Source organism: Mizuhopecten yessoensis, unplaced genomic scaffold, assembly GCF_002113885.1.
Source record: "Mizuhopecten yessoensis strain PY_sf001 unplaced genomic scaffold, ASM211388v2 scaffold9399, whole genome shotgun sequence".
NCBI lineage: Eukaryota > Metazoa > Mollusca > Bivalvia > Pectinida > Pectinidae > Mizuhopecten > Mizuhopecten yessoensis.
Window position 1 is genome coordinate 1,055,009 of NW_018408028.1, and position 19,461 is coordinate 1,074,469.

Sequence of the window (19,461 nt, forward strand, 5' to 3'; positions counted from 1 at the left end):
GGGTCAGCCCCACCATTTGTACAATTTTGAATCCCCACCACCTAGGGATGCTTCCAGTCAAATATGGTTGATATCTATCTCTTAGTTCCAGAGAAGAAGTCGCTTAAAGTAATATAGCTAAATAACCCTTTTTGGCCCCGCCCCTCAGCCGCCACGGGGGTCAGCCACACCATTTGTACAATTTTGAATCCCTGCCTCCCATGAATGCTTCTGATTAAATATGATTGATATCCAGTGCATAGTTCTACAGAAGAAGTCGTTTTTAGCAATATAGTCAAAATGCCCCCTTTTGGCCCCGCACCTCAGCCCCCTGGGGGGGTCAGCCCCACCATTTGTACAATTTTGAATCCCCACCACCTAGGGATGCTTCCAGTCAAATATGGTTGATATCCATATCTTAGTTCCAGTGGAGATGTTGCTTAAAGCAATAAAGCCAAATTGCCCCCTTTTTGCCCCGTCCCTCAGCCCCCTGGGGTGTCAGCCCCACCATTTGTACAATTTTGAATCCCCATCACTTAGGGATGCTTCCATTTAAATTAAGTTAAATTCCAATCAGTGGTTAAGAAGAAGAAGTCATTTAAAGAAATTGTTGACGAACGGACGGACGACGGACGCCATGGCATGGCATAAGCTCACCTTGGTCCTTTGGGCCTGGTGAGCTAATAAATGACAGACTCTTAAAGATATATACCGTGAGGTCATGACCACTTTCTGCATGGTGAGCCAATAAATGGAACAGCCAACAACCAGTATCACCCAGCTGTCTCCAAACTTATGATTTTATCGTCACATCTGCAATGACTTTATGATTGTCACTCCATATCTATATGGAATCATAACTCACACCTGACATTGGCATGTTTGTACAGTGGCAATGCACAGCAAATGTAAATACCTGATTGATTTGTATCCATTCCCACATGATCTATTTGATATTGAACTTTGCTATATTTGTATTCTTTAATGATACCATGCAAATAACTGTTATTTGCTGATATGTTATACTGTGTTTGACAGATTGTATTTGCATTGTTATATCTTAATATGTACATTTTACAATATCTCCACAATGGAGAAAATTGATTGGAATTGAATCACATACCTGGTTCAGAACTTGATGCTCGGCTAGGAGATGGTGCCTTCAAAGCCAGCGCTTCAAGTCGGGTAGCCACAGCTTCAAGCCGGTTTACAGCTGTTGTCAATGCTTCAGTGGACATTTCGTCTCCTTCTGTTCTTACTCGTTCCCAAACTTTGGCCAATTCTTCCTGCGCTTGCTCGATTTCAAAATCAAGCTGTTCCTCTTCTTCCCTTTGAATATCTTCTATCACCTTATAAGAGACTTCCTGTCGCTGAATTTCAATCCCTTTCTCCTCAACTTCCACAAAAGCTGGAGTAATATTTTCCTCACTTACCCCTTCTGCTGGCCCCTGACCTTGACTAACCTTATCCCCTCTGCTGGACCCCTCAGTTTTATACACTTCCTTTTCCTGTGTAGGGGAGCTACTCTTTCCAAGACTGACTTCCTGTTCCTGTTTAGGGGAGCTGTATAAATAACTGACTTCCTGTGAAGGGGAGGTAACCTCACTTAAGGATGTGCAGGTTGCACTATCTGTAGGCTGAGATGTTTCTGTTTTCCTTTTCTCCTGAAATGATTCAGAATCAGAGTCACTTGGCTCACCACAACAACAAAACATGATTCTATAATTATATCAACTGTATATGACCGAGTTGAAAGAGGAACAATCCCATTAGTTCATCAACACCTTGTGTTAATTACAAACACATAGTCTTCATACCTCAGGCATGATCAGCTACACAACACAGTACATACATGATGCATTGTTCATCAAGTGTCAATGATGGGCTATACAAATCTCCGAGCTTAATCCTAACAATGTCACTGAGAAAATCCCTGCTATTTCCTTTTCAGAAATATGAGTGTATACACTTTACACAGATGCAAAACATGTTTTCATCACAAGACCATAGTAAACTATATATTGTACATGTATCGCAATACTATTACACACTGACTAACATCCACGACTTCCCAACGTTTGTAAGGAATGGCCCTCAGGAAACAAACATTGTCTGCTCAGATTTGTTGAATGTGAAAATTGAAAAGTGTAACTTTATACACTACACTTTATAAAATTCACTTGTTAATACTTCCGGGTCACCACGTGCACACAATCGTCTTGTCGAAGTGATCGGCTGATATTTCCTTACAGTATCTAGTGTCCGATCTGATATCGACAGACATGTGTATAAATACACAGTTTAATCCTCATGCAATTTAAAATGTAAAGATATTTTAATATTATACCACAGACAGGTATAATAGACACAGGTACATATGTCAAAAGGCTTCGGTTCACCTGAATGTTAAGGTAACTCTGTTTTAGTCTATCGAGCTTATAGAAACTATACACAACTTCCTTAACAGGTCAAAGGTCAATATTGTGTTGTAAATTCCAAAGTAGACTGTCGTCTGCTCACTCAGTAACTATTGTTAACTCATCATTCAATATCAAGTTAGAGAACAACTCTACAGCACACTAACGTTTATATTATGTCTCAAAGGTATATTGCTGTAAAACCTGTCTTATGGTCCTCGTGAAGTGTTCAATATTCCAATCAACACAGCAAGTTGATGACAATGAACAGCCCACGTCCACAGATGTCGTAATCGGTAGGTTATAGTCCCGACTGTACTAAAACCTGCTTCTTATAGCAATGTCTTGACAACTTTAAATTCAGATTTGTCTGAAAGTTGATAAGTTCAGAAAGAAGTTAGTCTTGTCCACTTTACTTGACTGATCCGTTTAGTTTCTACTGCTTCAGAGAGTAGGCAAAGAAAATGTGTGTAATACCAGAATTATTGTTGCTTACTTTAATCTTACATGAAATGTTCACAAGTTTAACCAATAGGTAGACACCTGCCTAATTGACAGGTAACATTAGGTATTATTTAGCCTCCAATACAGGTAAATCCAACAGTTGTCGATGAGAGGGTAACATTTACATCCAACCGCAAACACCAGACCGGCCACAGACTGGCCACCTTATGCATACCACCGCGTAAAATAGTACGAGAATCTCATTCACTGCACAATCAATAATCCAACTGAAAGTTTGTCACTGAAAATCGCTCCATCATTTTGTGTACTTGTTAGTCTGAACCGAGCCTCACCCAACACTGCAAATATTGCACAATTTATCAGAGTTAGGTCTCAAAAATACACCTCCTTTCCCAGACAGGTAAAAGGGTACATACAGGTAAGTTGAATTCCTGACAGGTGAGAGAGTTGGCCGGAGTGTGGATTATTTATACAGATATTACACACAGGTACTCCATCTAAAAATAGATTTTCAGCAACAGGTTTTTTTCCTGTCGATTATAGTTCTATAATACAATGATATATGTAATTTCTTCTAAATATTTAGAGCTATAATTAGATTTTTAACAGGTATAAGTACTTATAGAAGTAAGCTGCTACTGTATATATAATTAAGGACAGATCTCATTAAACATCAGCTCCATAATCTCATAGGTGTGAACTTGATTACAGCCATTCAGGTGTAACATTTACGGTCTTACAGGTGCATTAAAATGATGGTCTATGTATGTGTGTATCAGCAGTACAGTACATATATATGGAGAGGCACCAAGGTCACCGAAATCATCCCTCTAGTCTATTTATAGACACGCTACACTCAGTTTCAGACAGTAGCACTTGTTACTGATATTTATGTGTTGTTGTTTTTCAGCACCAGTACGAGCCTTTAGTGCCGACTTTTGTTCCGAAAAAATCCCGATTTGAAAAAAGCACAAATGTTAGTATCTTGTTGGATGAAGACTTTCACACTTTACCGGCCACACAAGGTCAACACAAATGAAAAATTGAAACAAGATTTCCAAAAGTTTCATGGTAAAAACACACCAAACTGGTCCAAAGTCCTTGACATTGACCCCACTGTATCTATTTATAAACTCATCTTAAGGTGATGATTGCAACAAAGGCTGCTGTACCACTTTCAAATATTTTCTGTTTCAATGGTGGAACTTCCACGTGTTGAAGACGGGAGCTGACATTTTAAGTTCAAGAAGAAATTTACTGTATGTGTGTATGGGGGTTGGTGAGGGTAAGTGTAGTACAGACAGACCCGACAGCTGGTGAGACCAGCAACATGGCTCACTTCATTTCTGTGTTATTTAGACCCCTAAAGCTACAAACATACATACAGACCTATCAGGATTGTTAGGTTGATGGGAAACTGTGTAATTGTGAATCAGACGAGAAATCTAGATTCTCAAATAGCTTTGTAAAATAATCTCTCTTACAACAATTGCGATATTTGAAATATGGATTGTCAAATCAAATTCAAAGTACAAATAATCTCTTATTTAAATACTTAAAGAAACATCTGTAAAAGTAACATTTATATATATATATGTATACAGCTGTTATGTTTTGTAAGGATGTCTATGCCTGTTGCCCAATTCCTTTTGTACATAAGATCAGTACAATAAAATACCCTGTAATGAAAGTAACTTGGGCCATCCCAGGGGTCAGCATCCTTGATATCCAGGGGTTTCGCTCACTTCCACCCTCTGCACCCCTGGAATATGTCATAGCAAAATTGAAGGCACAAAGATAATTGTTTGATTGGTCTCAGGTAAAAACAAACTGACCAATCACTAGGCTGATATTTGTTCTTTGAGATTCTTTTGATGTACATCAAAGGATCAAACTAGTCTTCTTGTCTCATCAACAATTAAGGTGTTGTGTTATACACTGGGCCTTCAATTTTACTATGACATGTTCCAGTGGTGTAGAGAGCGAAAGTGAGCGTAACCCCTGGATATCGAGGATGAGGGGTGTAGAGAGGAAAGTGAGCGTAACCCTGGATATCGAAGGTGATTCCAGGGGTGTAGAGAGGAAAGTGAGTGTAACCCCTGGATATCAAGGGTGATTCCAGGGGTGTAGAGAGGAAAGTGAGCGTAACCCCTGGATATCGAGGGTGATTCTAGGGGTGTAGAGAGCGAAAGTGAGTGTAACCCCTGGATATCGAGGGTGATTCCAGGGGTGTAGAGAGCGAAAGTGAGCGTAACCCCTGGATATAGAGGATGAGGGGTGTAGAGAGCGAAAGTAAGCGTAACCCCTGGATATCGAGGATGAGGGGTGTAGAGAGGAAAGTGAGCGTAACCCCTGGATATCGAGGGTGATTCCAGGGGTGTAGAGAGGAAAGTGAGTGTAACCCCTGGATATCGAGGGTGATTCCAGGGGTGTAGAGAGGAAAGTGAGTGTAACCCCTGGATATCGAGGGTGATTCCAGGGGTGTAGAGAGGAAAGTGAGTGTAACCCCTGGATATCGAGGGTGATTCCAGGGGTGTAGAGAGGAAAGTGAGTGTAACCCCTGGATATCGAGGGTGATTCCAGGGGTGTAGAGAGGAAAGTGAGTGTAACCCCTGGATATCGAGGGTGATTCCAGGGGTGTAGAGAGGAAAGTGAGTGTAACCCCTGGATATCGAGGGTGATTCCAGGGGTGTAGAGAGGAAAGTGAGTGTAACCCCTGGATATCGAGGGTGATTCCAGGGGTGTAGAGAGGAAAGTGAGTGTAACCCCTGGATATCGAGGGTGATTCCAGGGGTGTAGAGAGGAAAGTGAGTGTAACCCCTGGATATCGAGGGTGATTCCAGGGGTGTAGAGAGGAAAGTGAGTGTAACCCCTGGATATCGAGGGTGATTCCAGGGGTGTAGAGAGGAAAGTGAGTGTAACCCCTGGATATCGAGGGTGATTCCAGGGGTGTAGAGAGGAAAGTGAGTGTAACCCCTGGATATCGAGGGTGATTCCAGGGGTGTAGAGAGGAAAGTGAGTGTAACCCCTGGATATCGAGGGTGATTCCAGGGGTGTAGAGAGGAAAGTGAGTGTAACCCCTGGATATCGAGGGTGATTCCAGGGGTGTAGAGAGGAAAGTGAGTGTAACCCCTGGATATCGAGGGTGATTCCAGGGGTGTAGAGAGGAAAGTGAGTGTAACCCCTGGATATCGAGGGTGATTCCAGGGGTGTAGAGAGGAAAGTGAGTGTAACCCCTGGATATCGAGGGTGATTCCAGGGGTGTAGAGAGGAAAGTGAGTGTAACCCCTGGATATCGAGGGTGATTCCAGGGGTGTAGAGAGGAAAGTGAGTGTAACCCCTGGATATCGAGGGTGATTCCAGGGGTGTAGAGAGGAAAGTGAGTGTAACCCCTGGATATCGAGGGTGATTCCAGGGGTGTAGAGAGGAAAGTGAGTGTAACCCCTGGATATCGAGGGTGATTCCAGGGGTGTAGAGAGGAAAGTGAGTGTAACCCCTGGATATCGAGGGTGATTCCAGGGGTGTAGAGAGGAAAGTGAGTGTAACCCCTGGATATCGAGGGTGATTCCAGGGGTGTAGAGAGGAAAGTGAGTGTAACCCCTGGATATCGAGGGTGATTCCAGGGGTGTAGAGAGGAAAGTGAGTGTAACCCCTGGATATCGAGGGTGATTCCAGGGGTGTAGAGAGGAAAGTGAGTGTAACCCCTGGATATCGAGGGTGATTCCAGGGGTGTAGAGAGGAAAGTGAGTGTAACCCCTGGATATCGAGGGTGATTCCAGGGGTGTAGAGAGGAAAGTGAGTGTAACCCCTGGATATCGAGGGTGATTCCAGGGGTGTAGAGAGGAAAGTGAGTGTAACCCCTGGATATCGAGGGTGATTCCAGGGGTGTAGAGAGGAAAGTGAGTGTAACCCCTGGATATCGAGGGTGATTCCAGGGGTGTAGAGAGGAAAGTGAGTGTAACCCCTGGATATCGAGGGTGATTCCAGGGGTGTAGAGAGGAAAGTGAGTGTAACCCCTGGATATCGAGGGTGATTCCAGGGGTGTAGAGAGGAAAGTGAGTGTAACCCCTGGATATCGAGGATGATTCCAGGGGTGTAGAGAGGAAAGTGAGCGTAACCCCTGGATATCGAGGGTGATTCCAGGGGTGTAGAGAGGAAAGTGAGTGTAACCTCTGGATATCGAGGATGAGGGGTGTAGAGAGGAAAGTGAGTGTAACCCCTGGATATCGAGGGTGATTCCAGGGGTGTAGAGAGGAAAGTGAGCGTAACCCCTGGATACCGAGGATGAGAGGTGTAGAGAGGAAAGTGAGCGTAACCCCTGGATATCGAGGGTGATTCCAGGGGTGTAGAGAGCGAAAGTGAGCGTAACCCCTGGATATCGAGGATGAGGGGTCATGTAAGGAATCTCAGTGGGTTAAATTGACAGTACAATAATCAGAGGTCCTCAGTTCAAATCCCTGTCTGGCCACAATGTGTTCTACACTTGGAACACTGTCATAAAATATTTGTACATTTTGTACACGGTATGGTTTTGTTTTCAGAAAGTTTCTCTTCAGAAAGTATTTATCATAATTAAAATTAACACAAATTAAAATTTTCCTTCTTTTATCTTTAACTAAGTGGATGATTATGAATTATTATGTAATATATATATAGTCTGTCATTTGTGCTGCATAAACCCAATTTCGTGACAAAATCTTCAATAACCTGAAGGTGTTCACTATAGGATAGATTACTAGAACTATAAAAACTGAAGTCATGCTGGGAAAAGAGTTTTTTATTAATGCATACTTTAAAGTTTTTAAATTTGTTGATTTTGTGGGTTAGCTTCATCTATGAATTCATAAGTCCACAAAGTAGTAACAAATTTGACATAAAGCCATTAGAGTGGGTACTCATGATCAATGGATTCACGTCCCCACGAAATATAAATAGGGCTGCGTTGGGAAACCACCAAATTTTGGCCCCATTAAAATATTCAATTTCACAGCAGTTAAAGTTTTTGCCAGTTGTACAGGGACTCTTAAGGATGCTACCACCGAACAATGAGGATAACTAAAATATATCTAGGATAACATACATACATGATAATGATAACTAAAATATATCTAGGATAACATACATACATGAAGAATCAATGATGAAATCTGAGTCCAATTAGAATAATGTTTTTTTGTTACTTTGAAATATTTCATCTTTATTATTTTTTCATGAAAGAATCAATAATAATTCACTCAATTTAATAAATTTTCAACCTGACAACATTGTTACATTGAAATATTTTGATCCTAATTAAGCCTGTTGACAATCAAATGGCAACATTATAACATTTCAAATTTGGCTATTTCTCTTGGCAACCAAAGTGATAAGTTTGTTTCATTCAAATTCTGTAATTTCCAGTAAACACCCAAAGTGACGGCCGTTATAATTATTGCTGGTTTGCATGTTATTGACTTAACATTGTTTTTATGTTTAGGAAGTTGGGAGGTGACTTTAACTGTATTGGTATCACTTATCAATGCTATGTTAAGAATCGAGAACAGACACCAGAGTGATACAGATATACCATTGTTAACTTGCTGAGTTAGGAAATATCAAGTAAAATTCACGGTTTCATTATTCCATACACACGTAAAACTGGTACATATACCCATAAACAACTATTAATTATATTTCTGTCATTTGTTTCACAGTTGTGACCAGATAGTAATTAGTATTTGAACAATTTTCTCCCGATTATCATGCAAATTGAAAAGCCCATTCTCTCAATAACTAATTAAAACATTGGCTAGCTTCTATCCTCCCCTTAACGTGTCGGTGTAGAACTGCTGGGGTTCTATCCGCACTGCAATTAATATAACGGACTCCTAGGACCATCCTCAACATATTTACATAGACAATGCTATACCATCCTCAATGTATTTACATAGACAATGATATACCATCCTCAACATGTTTACATAGACAATGATATACCATCCTCAACATATTTACATAGACAATGATATACCATCCTCAACATATTTACATAGACAATGATATACCATCCTCAATATATTTACATAGACAATGATATACCATCCTCAACATGTTTACATAGACAATGATATACCATCCTCAACATATTTATATAGACAATGATATACCATCCTCAACATATTTATATAGACAATGATATACCATCCTCAATGTATTTACATTTACTGTGATATCCCGTCTTCAAAATCTTCATGTCCTTCTTTTAACAATTTTGTTTTGTTTTTGATATATACATTGTACATGTACGTCACTTCATTATAATTCTAAATATTTAAAACAATCTGCAAACATTTCCATCAAAAGAATACTTTTTCAGAAAACAAATTTCTGTACATCATTTCTATAGCTAGGGAAACAGTGATATGACACTGGGTAGGGTACCATATAACACAAATCTGTAGACTTACTTATTGTATTTAACTTCCCTGTTCGGGTTAGGAGTAAGCCCAGGTGCACATCAGTGTAGGACATGGATTCCTACACTGATGTGAAACAATTGTAAGTTTCAATTGTTTCAATTGTGAAGTCATGCTAGGACAAGTACATGTACACAACGTATGTCACATACTTACGCACTGGAGTCAAAATGGCAGCCTTTTACAATTCAAGATTGCATGAAAATTGTCGTTTTACACTAATAAATGCCACCAATCTTGATTATGTGATAAAAAGGATCTTAAACTTGTTTTCATTTCATATGATCCTATATATATATATATACTAATTACCAGGTATATAGAATTCTGTAAGAAATGATTCTTAATGAAACTTACAACCTCATTATAGATGTGGTGTTTTTTTAAAAAGTTTATTGCTGAGAGTAAATTTTATTTTTTTACGAAAATCCCAAAAATTTTACAACAATGGTCCTATAACCCAGGACTGGTTTTTGATTGTCCTTGTGTATAGAGACACCCCTATCTTACTATAAACATCATCCCTCAAAAAAGTGTGCCCTATACATGAATGTACAACCTATACAGATTTCTGAGCATCTTTAAAGAAGCCCTAAAATGTAGCTTCTAGACTACTGAATACAAGGTGACAAAAACATCGGTAGCTTTGTAATCTGAAAAAGCCTGGAGTGTCTGTAAAGCTTTACTTGTTGGTGTCATAGATATAGATAAATGCACGGAACCCTCTGACATAGCTTTAAACAGTTTAATCCTCAATCTTATTTTCGCCTCCACTGGAATTCTACGTTCTTTATCTTCTCAGTATCTTTCCATATTTCACCTCTCTGTCATCTTATATCTTGGGTAAAATCATATCTTATTTTTCTAGTTATCCAAAAGATGTTTAAAATAGATTTCTGTCTGGTTCAAAATGATTTTTTGTCTAGACTGAAATAGATTTTCAACTGGTAAAATTGTGAATATCTATAAAAAGATTAGCATTTCCCGGTAATAAAAAATTCCTATAAAGTACTAAATACTGTTATTCATTATATTTTTGTGAGCAATTTATTTTGCATACCTGCACTATTAATTTTCAGTAGTTGAATTCACAAGACACAGGCTATAATAATGCTATTCCAATATTGTTGTCAGATTTGTCCTCAAATGGGACAACAAATTTTGAAAGAAGTTTTAAACATATTTATAAGTAATAGCACATTTGCATTTACTATCTTCTCCCAAGCTTATATATCTACTTCAGGGAAAGAAAGGGTTGAAAACAAGATTTTGTTTTCATTGATACAACCAAGAAAAAAAACACCTTTTGATCATATAGCATTCCATACATGTATAGCTACACCCATACATATGTGTCTTATTCTAAAAATAGAATGGTGTTGTAATGATAGGGATACAAAAAAAGCCAATTGAATGTGCAGACATTGTTTTAGTATAGAAGTTGCAGAAAAATGTACAGACATGTATGGTTAGCTTCACATGCACACGGTACCTGATTATGACTTTAAGACTTTGAATAAATCTTTTTTTTTTGTATAACAATGAAAAAATGGAGAAATGCTGTGGTTTTTTATTTTAAATAATAAGCCTCACTCAATGTTTCAGAAAATACAGTGAAAAAAAATGGGGGAAAAAATAAAGCTGACAAGTCTTTGTAGAAGCAGCTTGAATGTTGATGGGAATGTGTTTATCATTAGTGCCTCTACAACTGATGCTGTAGTACACCATTCCTCAGCACCAAGTCTGGTAAGTTCACTCACAGGATTCTGTTACAAAGTATACATACAACAGGTCCAAGGGGATTTTTTACGCATACTAAAGGACACAACTCAAAATTTAGGTGTCATGCCACCATTATGTCATTACACAAGATATGTTTACATAGTACTTATACAACAGGTCCAAAGGGCCAGTGTGTGTCTACCTAGGGGCACAACCTTATGCAGATGTCATGCGAAAGGCAAAGTGTGCATAGAACCTATGAAATATCCATGATCTGGTCACCAAGGTACTAGGGCTTTCAAAATATATCAGAAAACAGTACAATATATCAGAAAACAGGTATATCGCAATACACGGGTATATCCTATCATACCACAATACAGAGATGAAATATTACTGTATCGCAATATTTTTTAAAGCTTATTTTCATGTTTCTTATTTTGCTTAGTGTTTTAACTTTGCAAACGACAACAAATTCCAACAGATATGCTAATAAGCATAAAACAGGCTTTTAATAGTGGTGGGAATTAGTTCTTTTTTTTTAAAATCAATGGTTGGTTTGACAAAAATCTTGATCTATGTAATCCGTATTATAATATGATTAAGTTTGATAACATTCTGACAACATTCTGACAACTTATTATAAAATTGAGCACATGCATCCTTCCTATGACAATATATCGGGATACTTATCCCAATATATTCATTCTGCATTGCAATGTATCGGGATACACTCTTGACGTATAGTGCGACATCCCTACCAAGTTCACATACATGTACATAAATACAGCATCGAGGCATATAACAATGTGTGTAGGGAACACTTATCTATATATATAGGTGTCAAGACACAAGATCTCAGTACGGAATCTTGGCTAGAGTACAGGTCTATACAATAACTACAAAGGAATCCAATCACAAGGCATCAAACAGTACCACAGACTCTGTATAAACTGGTCTGACCGTTATTAACCGAGTGGACAAGTATTTTGTTCCATATCTAGTACACACCTAACTTACCTGCCACTAATATAAGCTTTAGGGGAAATGAATCATTTGGTTGGATATAACAACTATGATGGTTATATTAAGTCCTAAGAAAAGACAGGAGAAACCAGTCTTTGGGACACATTGACCTTAAAGTTAGGTGTAAGTACAGTTTAAAGTCAGGTATCATTCTACAAGTTAGCAACGAACAAATTCACAAAGACAAAACATAGATACAAGTTTGCAAATAACATTCAAAACTTGTTAGCGTAACACTACCAAAGAAGTAGTTAAAAAGTCAATTTGATTTTATATCAGATCTGAAGAACCAGTAAAAGGATAGACCAGGAAGCCAACATAAATGACAGGAAAGAGGAAGACACAGGGAAGACACAAAGAGGAAACAATTAAGTTTCAATTATATAGTTTACACTCTAGAGTACCATCGATAAACATTCAGGCATAAAAACAGAATGGTCATATCCTATTATTGACAGTCACGCAGAGAAATATAATTTCCTGGTTGTACATATATACATTAAAGATCTCTGTCTCACTGCCAGCGAAGTCAAAACAATAGAGAATTCCAATGTAGTTTTTTATATAGAGTAACTTCCTTTTAATTTTGTTTTGGACACAAATGTACTACAGGTAGCAGGACTTGATGAGGTAACAATTTAGACTGTTTTGAGTGCGACCGTTCAGGATTCCAGTCCCCCTCCCCACCCCATTATCAGTCTTAGGTGTGTTGAGATATATACCTGGGTTCTTCCAAATTGTTTTAGTTTAAACAAATTAAATGCATTATTATATTACATGGTTACCCAATGAAACAGGTGAGAGAAGAAAAGAACCAATCAAATGTAATGTACCCCTCCACTCATAAAACCTTATATGGTAACCATACATTTATACTGGTATAGTGTCCTCGTTCAAGTACATTATAATGTAATAAAACTTCAATGTTAACTCATTTACCCCTGCAATTTTATAATGGACAATTCCAACCTTTGTACTGGAAGAGTTAAAATGTGTCTTCAGGGATGAATGAGTTAATTATAGTGCATTATGTACGTGTAATACAACACAGCAAGGTCTAGTGTGGTTTGTGGTGTAAGGACACCTCCAGTAGATACACTGTAGAAATGTTTGTCAACAACTACCTAACTGGCCACCAAAGTACTCTCAATCTTATACAAAAATATACTAGGGCCACCAAAGTACTCTCAATCTTATACAAAAATATACTGTGTACCAACAGGAAATCTTCGCGGCAGTTTAACTTCCTCCTTTTCTGCCCTCCCCAATCATCATGGCAAATTTATCATAACAGCAAATATGTGTACCACAATAGAAGCTTGCATGTACACAACATACAATATATAGTAATTGCATGGCAATGGCGAAAATAACACTTAAAGGTGAAAATGGACTTTATAGGCAATAAGCAAATATATTTGACGGGGGCGAAGTTTCCTGGTATACAGTAAAAAGTCAAGATAGTGCTGCAATGTCACAGTAAAGACTAAATATTATACACGGGTTAAAGTAAACTGTTTAATAAGTTATAATAACGGAATTGGTGGCATAACAACTATCAGTATCACCTAAAGTCTATAAACAAATGAACACAAATAAAAATCCCTTTGTACAGTCTCCCCAGCTTTTAGTCTAAAGCAAAGTGTATTTTTTACAAGTTTTTTTTATTAAGATTGTTCAGTTAATTAAGCTCAAATAAAAGAGTAAAAGATACAACTCTCATTAGGTACAGCATTTTGGGTTTTCTATAACTACAATGAAACTGTAAAGCAGATATAGCGATTTTGTCTTGCTATACATTTCTCCATCATAGAAATGATTTTCAACTGGCTTTTAATGAATTTCCCATCTTCAACTACATGTATATAGTACTGGCACCACTTATTAACACCATATATGGGTCTTAACAAATATTCATTCTTGTATAGAAAAATCAGCCCATTTTGAAACCAATTTTTATGAATTCTGAAATAACCCAGCATATGTTCTCCATCTTGTTGCCAATGTCTACAATATAATATAGCTGAGTTCTAGGTTTACACACAGTGAAGTCTCTCAATCTGACACCTCCTTCGAATTGATGGTCCTTGATATTTCCTTGGGGACCGAACCCAAGACAAATCAATGATGGATCATTGTCTGGCCATGTGTCATTAGTAACCCCTGGAGAGATTCCATCCCCAATGTGTAGACAAAATAGTGGAGTTATAACATTAGACCTTACAAACACCTCCCTCCCTCTGCGGCGGGTCCCCATCCACCACTATGGCTCTTTGCCCCCCCCCCACCATCACTTTAAAAATCTGTCCACAGAAACAACTATCTAGTAAGGGTAGGTTTAAGCCAGTACCATAAGGTAATGAATGCCACATATGAGGAATATATATACCTAAGACAGGAAAAGCTAAATTAAGTTAATTAAAACAACCAATTAGACATTGCAATGCATACAGCTACACTGTATCACTGCTATGAAGGTGACTGGAATACTCCAGCTAAAAGTTCATTATCTGATGTCAAGATAAGATTTGTACCCGACATTAAACGATGAATCCTGGAGTAAAATATTTATATTCCACGTACAGGAACACACTCTATATAATAATATTCTACAGAAACACATTAAAATGATTTTTTTTCTCCTACGTTTATATATATTGAGACAGATTTGTTGATCTTCAACTGAGGAATATAGCTGACTTTGAGATTAATGTCATGTCATCTCATATAAGACTTCAAATACATTGTTGCTGAGATTTTAAATCAAATGCCAGATTCAAGACAGTAAAAATTGTGTGATGGAGGACAAGATTTTCTCCAATAGTACTTCAGGTTTAGGTATGAGATAGTATATTTTAGGAGGTCAGCCAACCAGCTATAGACACTTCCCTGTTAGCTTTTGGGACAAATCTGAACTAAACAAGAAACTGAAAACTAATTTATGTTTCCACTGAGACTTGAATGGTACATTATATAGTCGTATGAAGATTTAAACACATTGACCCCTGTGAACTTTGTATGTGGATGGAGGTGATTAATTTGAATAAACTTGCCAGCCTTTTATCTCAGCCAGCCAAATACCATTACTCATTATTCAGTTTCAATCCAGTGATTTGAAAGCGAGTCAATGTCATATAATTAAAGATATATATATATATATATATAGCAAAAGCAATTAATTTAAAAATAACGCCAACACTGGCCAAGCTAAGCTAAGCTAAGTTTTCCCCTAAATACCAGCACATTGTACCAAGTGAGAAAAAAAATTGTGTCAATATAGTTTCCCAATTAAAAACCAGTATGAAGGGGTGGGGGGCCGAGAATAAGCTAGCTGATTTTTGAAATTGTTTGCACAATTTCTGCAGTATTTAGCCATTTTTATAGCCATACACACTGGACAGAGTGTTACATAAAGTGTTACTGTGTTGTATTGTTAACCTATGTCCACCATTAATGAGTTTTAGTTAGATTACTGAGGCTGAGATTGTAAATATACTTGTAATTCCTTTAGTACATGAACTGTATGATATTGCCATACCTAAACAAATGAAGTTTAGTTAAGTAACGATTCAGGTGAAAGCCAAGATGGTCTCAGTCATTTTTTTTCTACCTCCTTTCAACAGGGGCGTAGCCTTGACAGTGGCGTAGCAAAACATTTTCGGAGCGTATGCTTACAGGGGGTCGAGCATCCGAAGCGCATAGCCCCATAGGAGAGGAAGAATATAGGAGGGGATCCCCATAGATGGGAAAAAAAATCTACTAGGACCTAGAAGCAATCTCTCGTCCTTTAAGAAATCCTTCCAGTCTGATAAGTAACAAGCAAAAAGATTTGTTTTATTATTTTCTTTTTTATGATTGATATGGACGGTCCATATTTAGCATAAACAAGAGATCCCAGAGGGATCTTGGTGCCCACCTTTGTACCATCTTCATTAGTTCTTTGTCAGTTCGATCTTTTCTCTTCTTTCCTCTAAACTGTTTGATCGAGTCATGTTAACAGTAAATGCACCTTGAGGTAACTTTTGATCTAAACTTAATACTGATGTGTATGAAAGCCAACCTTCAAAGTGAGATTGTCATTTCTCATATTTACTAGTACAGTACTTAATGTGAAAGAAATAGAATCGATCATTGCAATATGAGAAAAATCTGTTTAGTTCTTCTTTTAATCCATTTTGTTGTTATGATCAGTCTCCAAATATAACATGCATAACGAGAGATCAAGGGGAACCTACATATAAAATTTGAGAAAGATCCATCTGGTACTTTTGGGAAATAGCGATAACAAACTTTCACGATAACAAACTTTCACTATCAAAATCCAAGATGGCTGCCTGTCGGCCATGTTGTTTATCCGATCAGTCTCAAAAGTTTCCCTGCACAGCTAAGGACTAAAGGGAACCTACATATAAAATTTGAGAAAGATCCCTCTGGTACTTTTGGGAAATAGCGATAACAAACTTTCACGATAACAAACTTTCACTATCAAAATCCAAGATGGCTGCCTGTCGGCCATGTTGTTTATCCGATCAGTCTCAAAAGTTTCCCTGCACAGCTATGGACTAAAGGGAACTTACATATTAAATTTGAGAAAGATCCCTGTGGTACTTCTTGAGAAATAGCGATAACAAACTTTTATTATCAAAATCCAAGATGGCTGCCTGTTGGCCATGTTGTTTATCCGATCAGTCTCAAAAGTTGCCCTGCACATCTATGGACTAAAGGGAACTTACATATTAAATTTGAGAAAGTTCCCTTTGGTACTTCTTGAGAAATAGCGATAACAAGAATTGTTTAATGACGGACAACGGACGCAGGATGATTTGAATAGCCCACCATCAGATGATAGTGGGCTAAAAAGAAATTAATAAAAAATATCTTATAATGTTAGTGTATGCTTGAGCATACAAGTGTAACAGGAGAGGAAAAATGCACGGCCAGACTGGGGTTCGAACCCGGGACCCTCCGAACTCTAGACAGATACTCTACCAATCGTGCTATCTGGTCGCCGACGATCAACCCAGTCCAGTTCCGCTACACATGTATGCTACACCACTGCTTGTGACTTCGGGAACATCATACACACAGAAAAGAATGATTTGGGGAAAATACAGCAGAAATTATCTATCTTATATCCTATATTCACCATAAAAATTCATTAAGTCCCAATATTTTAAGTTGGATCAGTACCCAGAGAAAAACCAACGCACCATGGCCCCCTTAATACATGTTGTATCCAATCTGATCAGTGGTGGGCAACACTCACAAGTATACTCCCCTGTCACAATGGTGAACAAGATTTTTGCTTGTTTGTGAAGGCCAGTCATTGCCTATAATTTGAGGTCCAGGGTTCAAATCCTAGGAGACTTACTCCAAAATGTGATGATTATAACTACATGTACAGTGACTTTTTTATGGCCCTTGCAGCATTCCAACGAAAAATACATATTTTGACCGTTTATAATTATCCAACATCTATACGGCAGAAATGCTACGCATATTAATGGCCGAGAATTACCGACTCTCTGCACACTAGTCAAGTCTAATAATTAATTATTAAGAATATCTTTAACCAATGTGTTACTTTTTACATCAAATAAACATATTCTTTTTCTTTAAATGTTGATGAAAAAATATCAGAAATTTTACATCTATGAAAAATAAAAGCATACCTCTAAATGTATGCATTTTGTAGTTGACAGCCTTACCGTAAAACCAAAAAAACAATCATTTTATGAGATTTTGCTTGATTTTTATCAAAAACGAAATCTTATAAAATAAGCTCAATAGGTTTTACAGCTGCATAGCCCGATCAGCAGAATGTACTGGAAAGTTTACTTATTGCAAAATATTTGAGAGTTACATTGTACATGTACCTCTCAGTATTCAAATTAAAAAATAAATGATTCATATATAATAAGTATAAAAATGACTTGTTAATTATTAATCTGATAATGTTTAAAAGCATCTCCAACAGCAAATAGTTATAACAGTGCATCATCCCATACCGCCTACCGGCCTACATAACTTCCTCGTCAGACGAAGATGTTTCATTTTCAGAAAGATACAGAACCTATTGTGTATGAGTACAGATGCAAAATATCAGGGTTGATGCATGTTCGATAGAGAGTGCAACAATAGTAAAGGAAAGGGAAATGATAACGTTTAAACAAAAGATTTCAGACCTAACCAGGAAATAGGGCATGAATCACCAATGGGCGCCGCCATCTTGGATGATACTTCAAATAGACATTTTGAGGATGACATTGCGTCTAAGTCACGAAAATCGCAACATTTTCAAACAAAATACTTGCACAAACATGTTATTAAATGAGTATTTGTGAATTTACATTATTATGAAGTCGAAATATGCACAAAAACACTAATAAATACTTACTGAAGTTGCCGACTAAGCTTCCGCATAGAGGGCGTGTTGAACCGGAAGTAGGTAAGACAAGTGTATTGCAGTCATGTGACAAGATAACCAGAGCTTCCGTTTTTAGCAGACGAAAGTTCGCGTTCGATCACATAGACTTGAGTAGAGTTTGATGGATCTGTAGCAGTAATATTACGTTTCAACTTGACGCCCTGAATTTCAAAGATGTAATCAATGTGTTTTTTTTTCAAAACGGCTGGATTTAGTGCAAACACAGGGACCTGATAATTTGTTACATCTATATTTGGACCTAAACTAAGGGGTTCAGTAACGATCATTGGGGGCGTCATTTTTAACCGAAAGTCGATCTAAACCCCTAAATCATGTAAAATTACTCTGAACCCCTTAGTTTAGGTCGAAATATAGTTGAAACATATTATCCGGTCCCTGTGCTAAAGCATGTAACAGTTACGCACAAACATACGAAAAATAAAGATGGGAACCCGTGGATCGGAATGGAACTCAAAAAACAACCTAAGAGACAGGAAAGACTCTACAAAAGAAAAAAGAAAACGGATGACCCACAACATATCGCCCAATACTTGGAACTTAAAATACAAATTCAAAAATCATCCAGACAAGCATATTGGAAATACATTGGAAACATAGTAACACCCAAGGAAGAAGACAATACCCAGGGATTTCAATAAGTTCTTAATGATCAGGAGATAAAATGTTTTTAACAGGCACCATTTTGAGCCACGTAGTGGCTCAAACCATAAGCAGCGGCCGTAGGCCGCTGCAAGGGGAAGGTATCATTGGAGGGGGCAGCGCCCCCTCCCATAAGGGGGTACGGGGGTCTCCCCCGGGGAATTTAAGTCGCAGGAGAGGCATTCTGAGCCTATTTCAGACTGCTATTAAGTATTGAAATCTGTGGGGAAAGGTGCTGTTTTTATATAATTTACAAGCAATTTTCATATTTTTAACAAAGTTATGTGCTCACTTTTAAAAGACAACAAAA

General features: G+C 37.8%; 1 protein-coding gene across 2 annotated transcripts in view; it reads right to left on the reverse strand.

Moving 5' to 3' along the window:
* The window catches only part of LOC110458010 (adenylyl cyclase-associated protein 1-like), a 107,701-nt gene extending 89,177 nt beyond the window's left edge, over positions 1 to 18,524 (reverse strand). The window contains exons 1-2 of one of the 2 annotated variants that reach the window (XM_021509535.1): positions 18,462 to 18,524; positions 1,103 to 1,643 (exon numbers count right to left, since the gene is read on the reverse strand). In XM_021509535.1, the coding sequence (XP_021365210.1) occupies positions 1,103 to 1,217 (115 nt within the window). In that variant the 5' untranslated portion in view covers positions 1,218 to 1,643; positions 18,462 to 18,524. The remainder of the gene's footprint in view (positions 1 to 1,102; positions 1,644 to 18,461) is intronic. The other variant, XM_021509536.1, reaches the window with a different exon arrangement.
* Between the last annotated feature and the right edge of the window lie 937 nt (positions 18,525 to 19,461).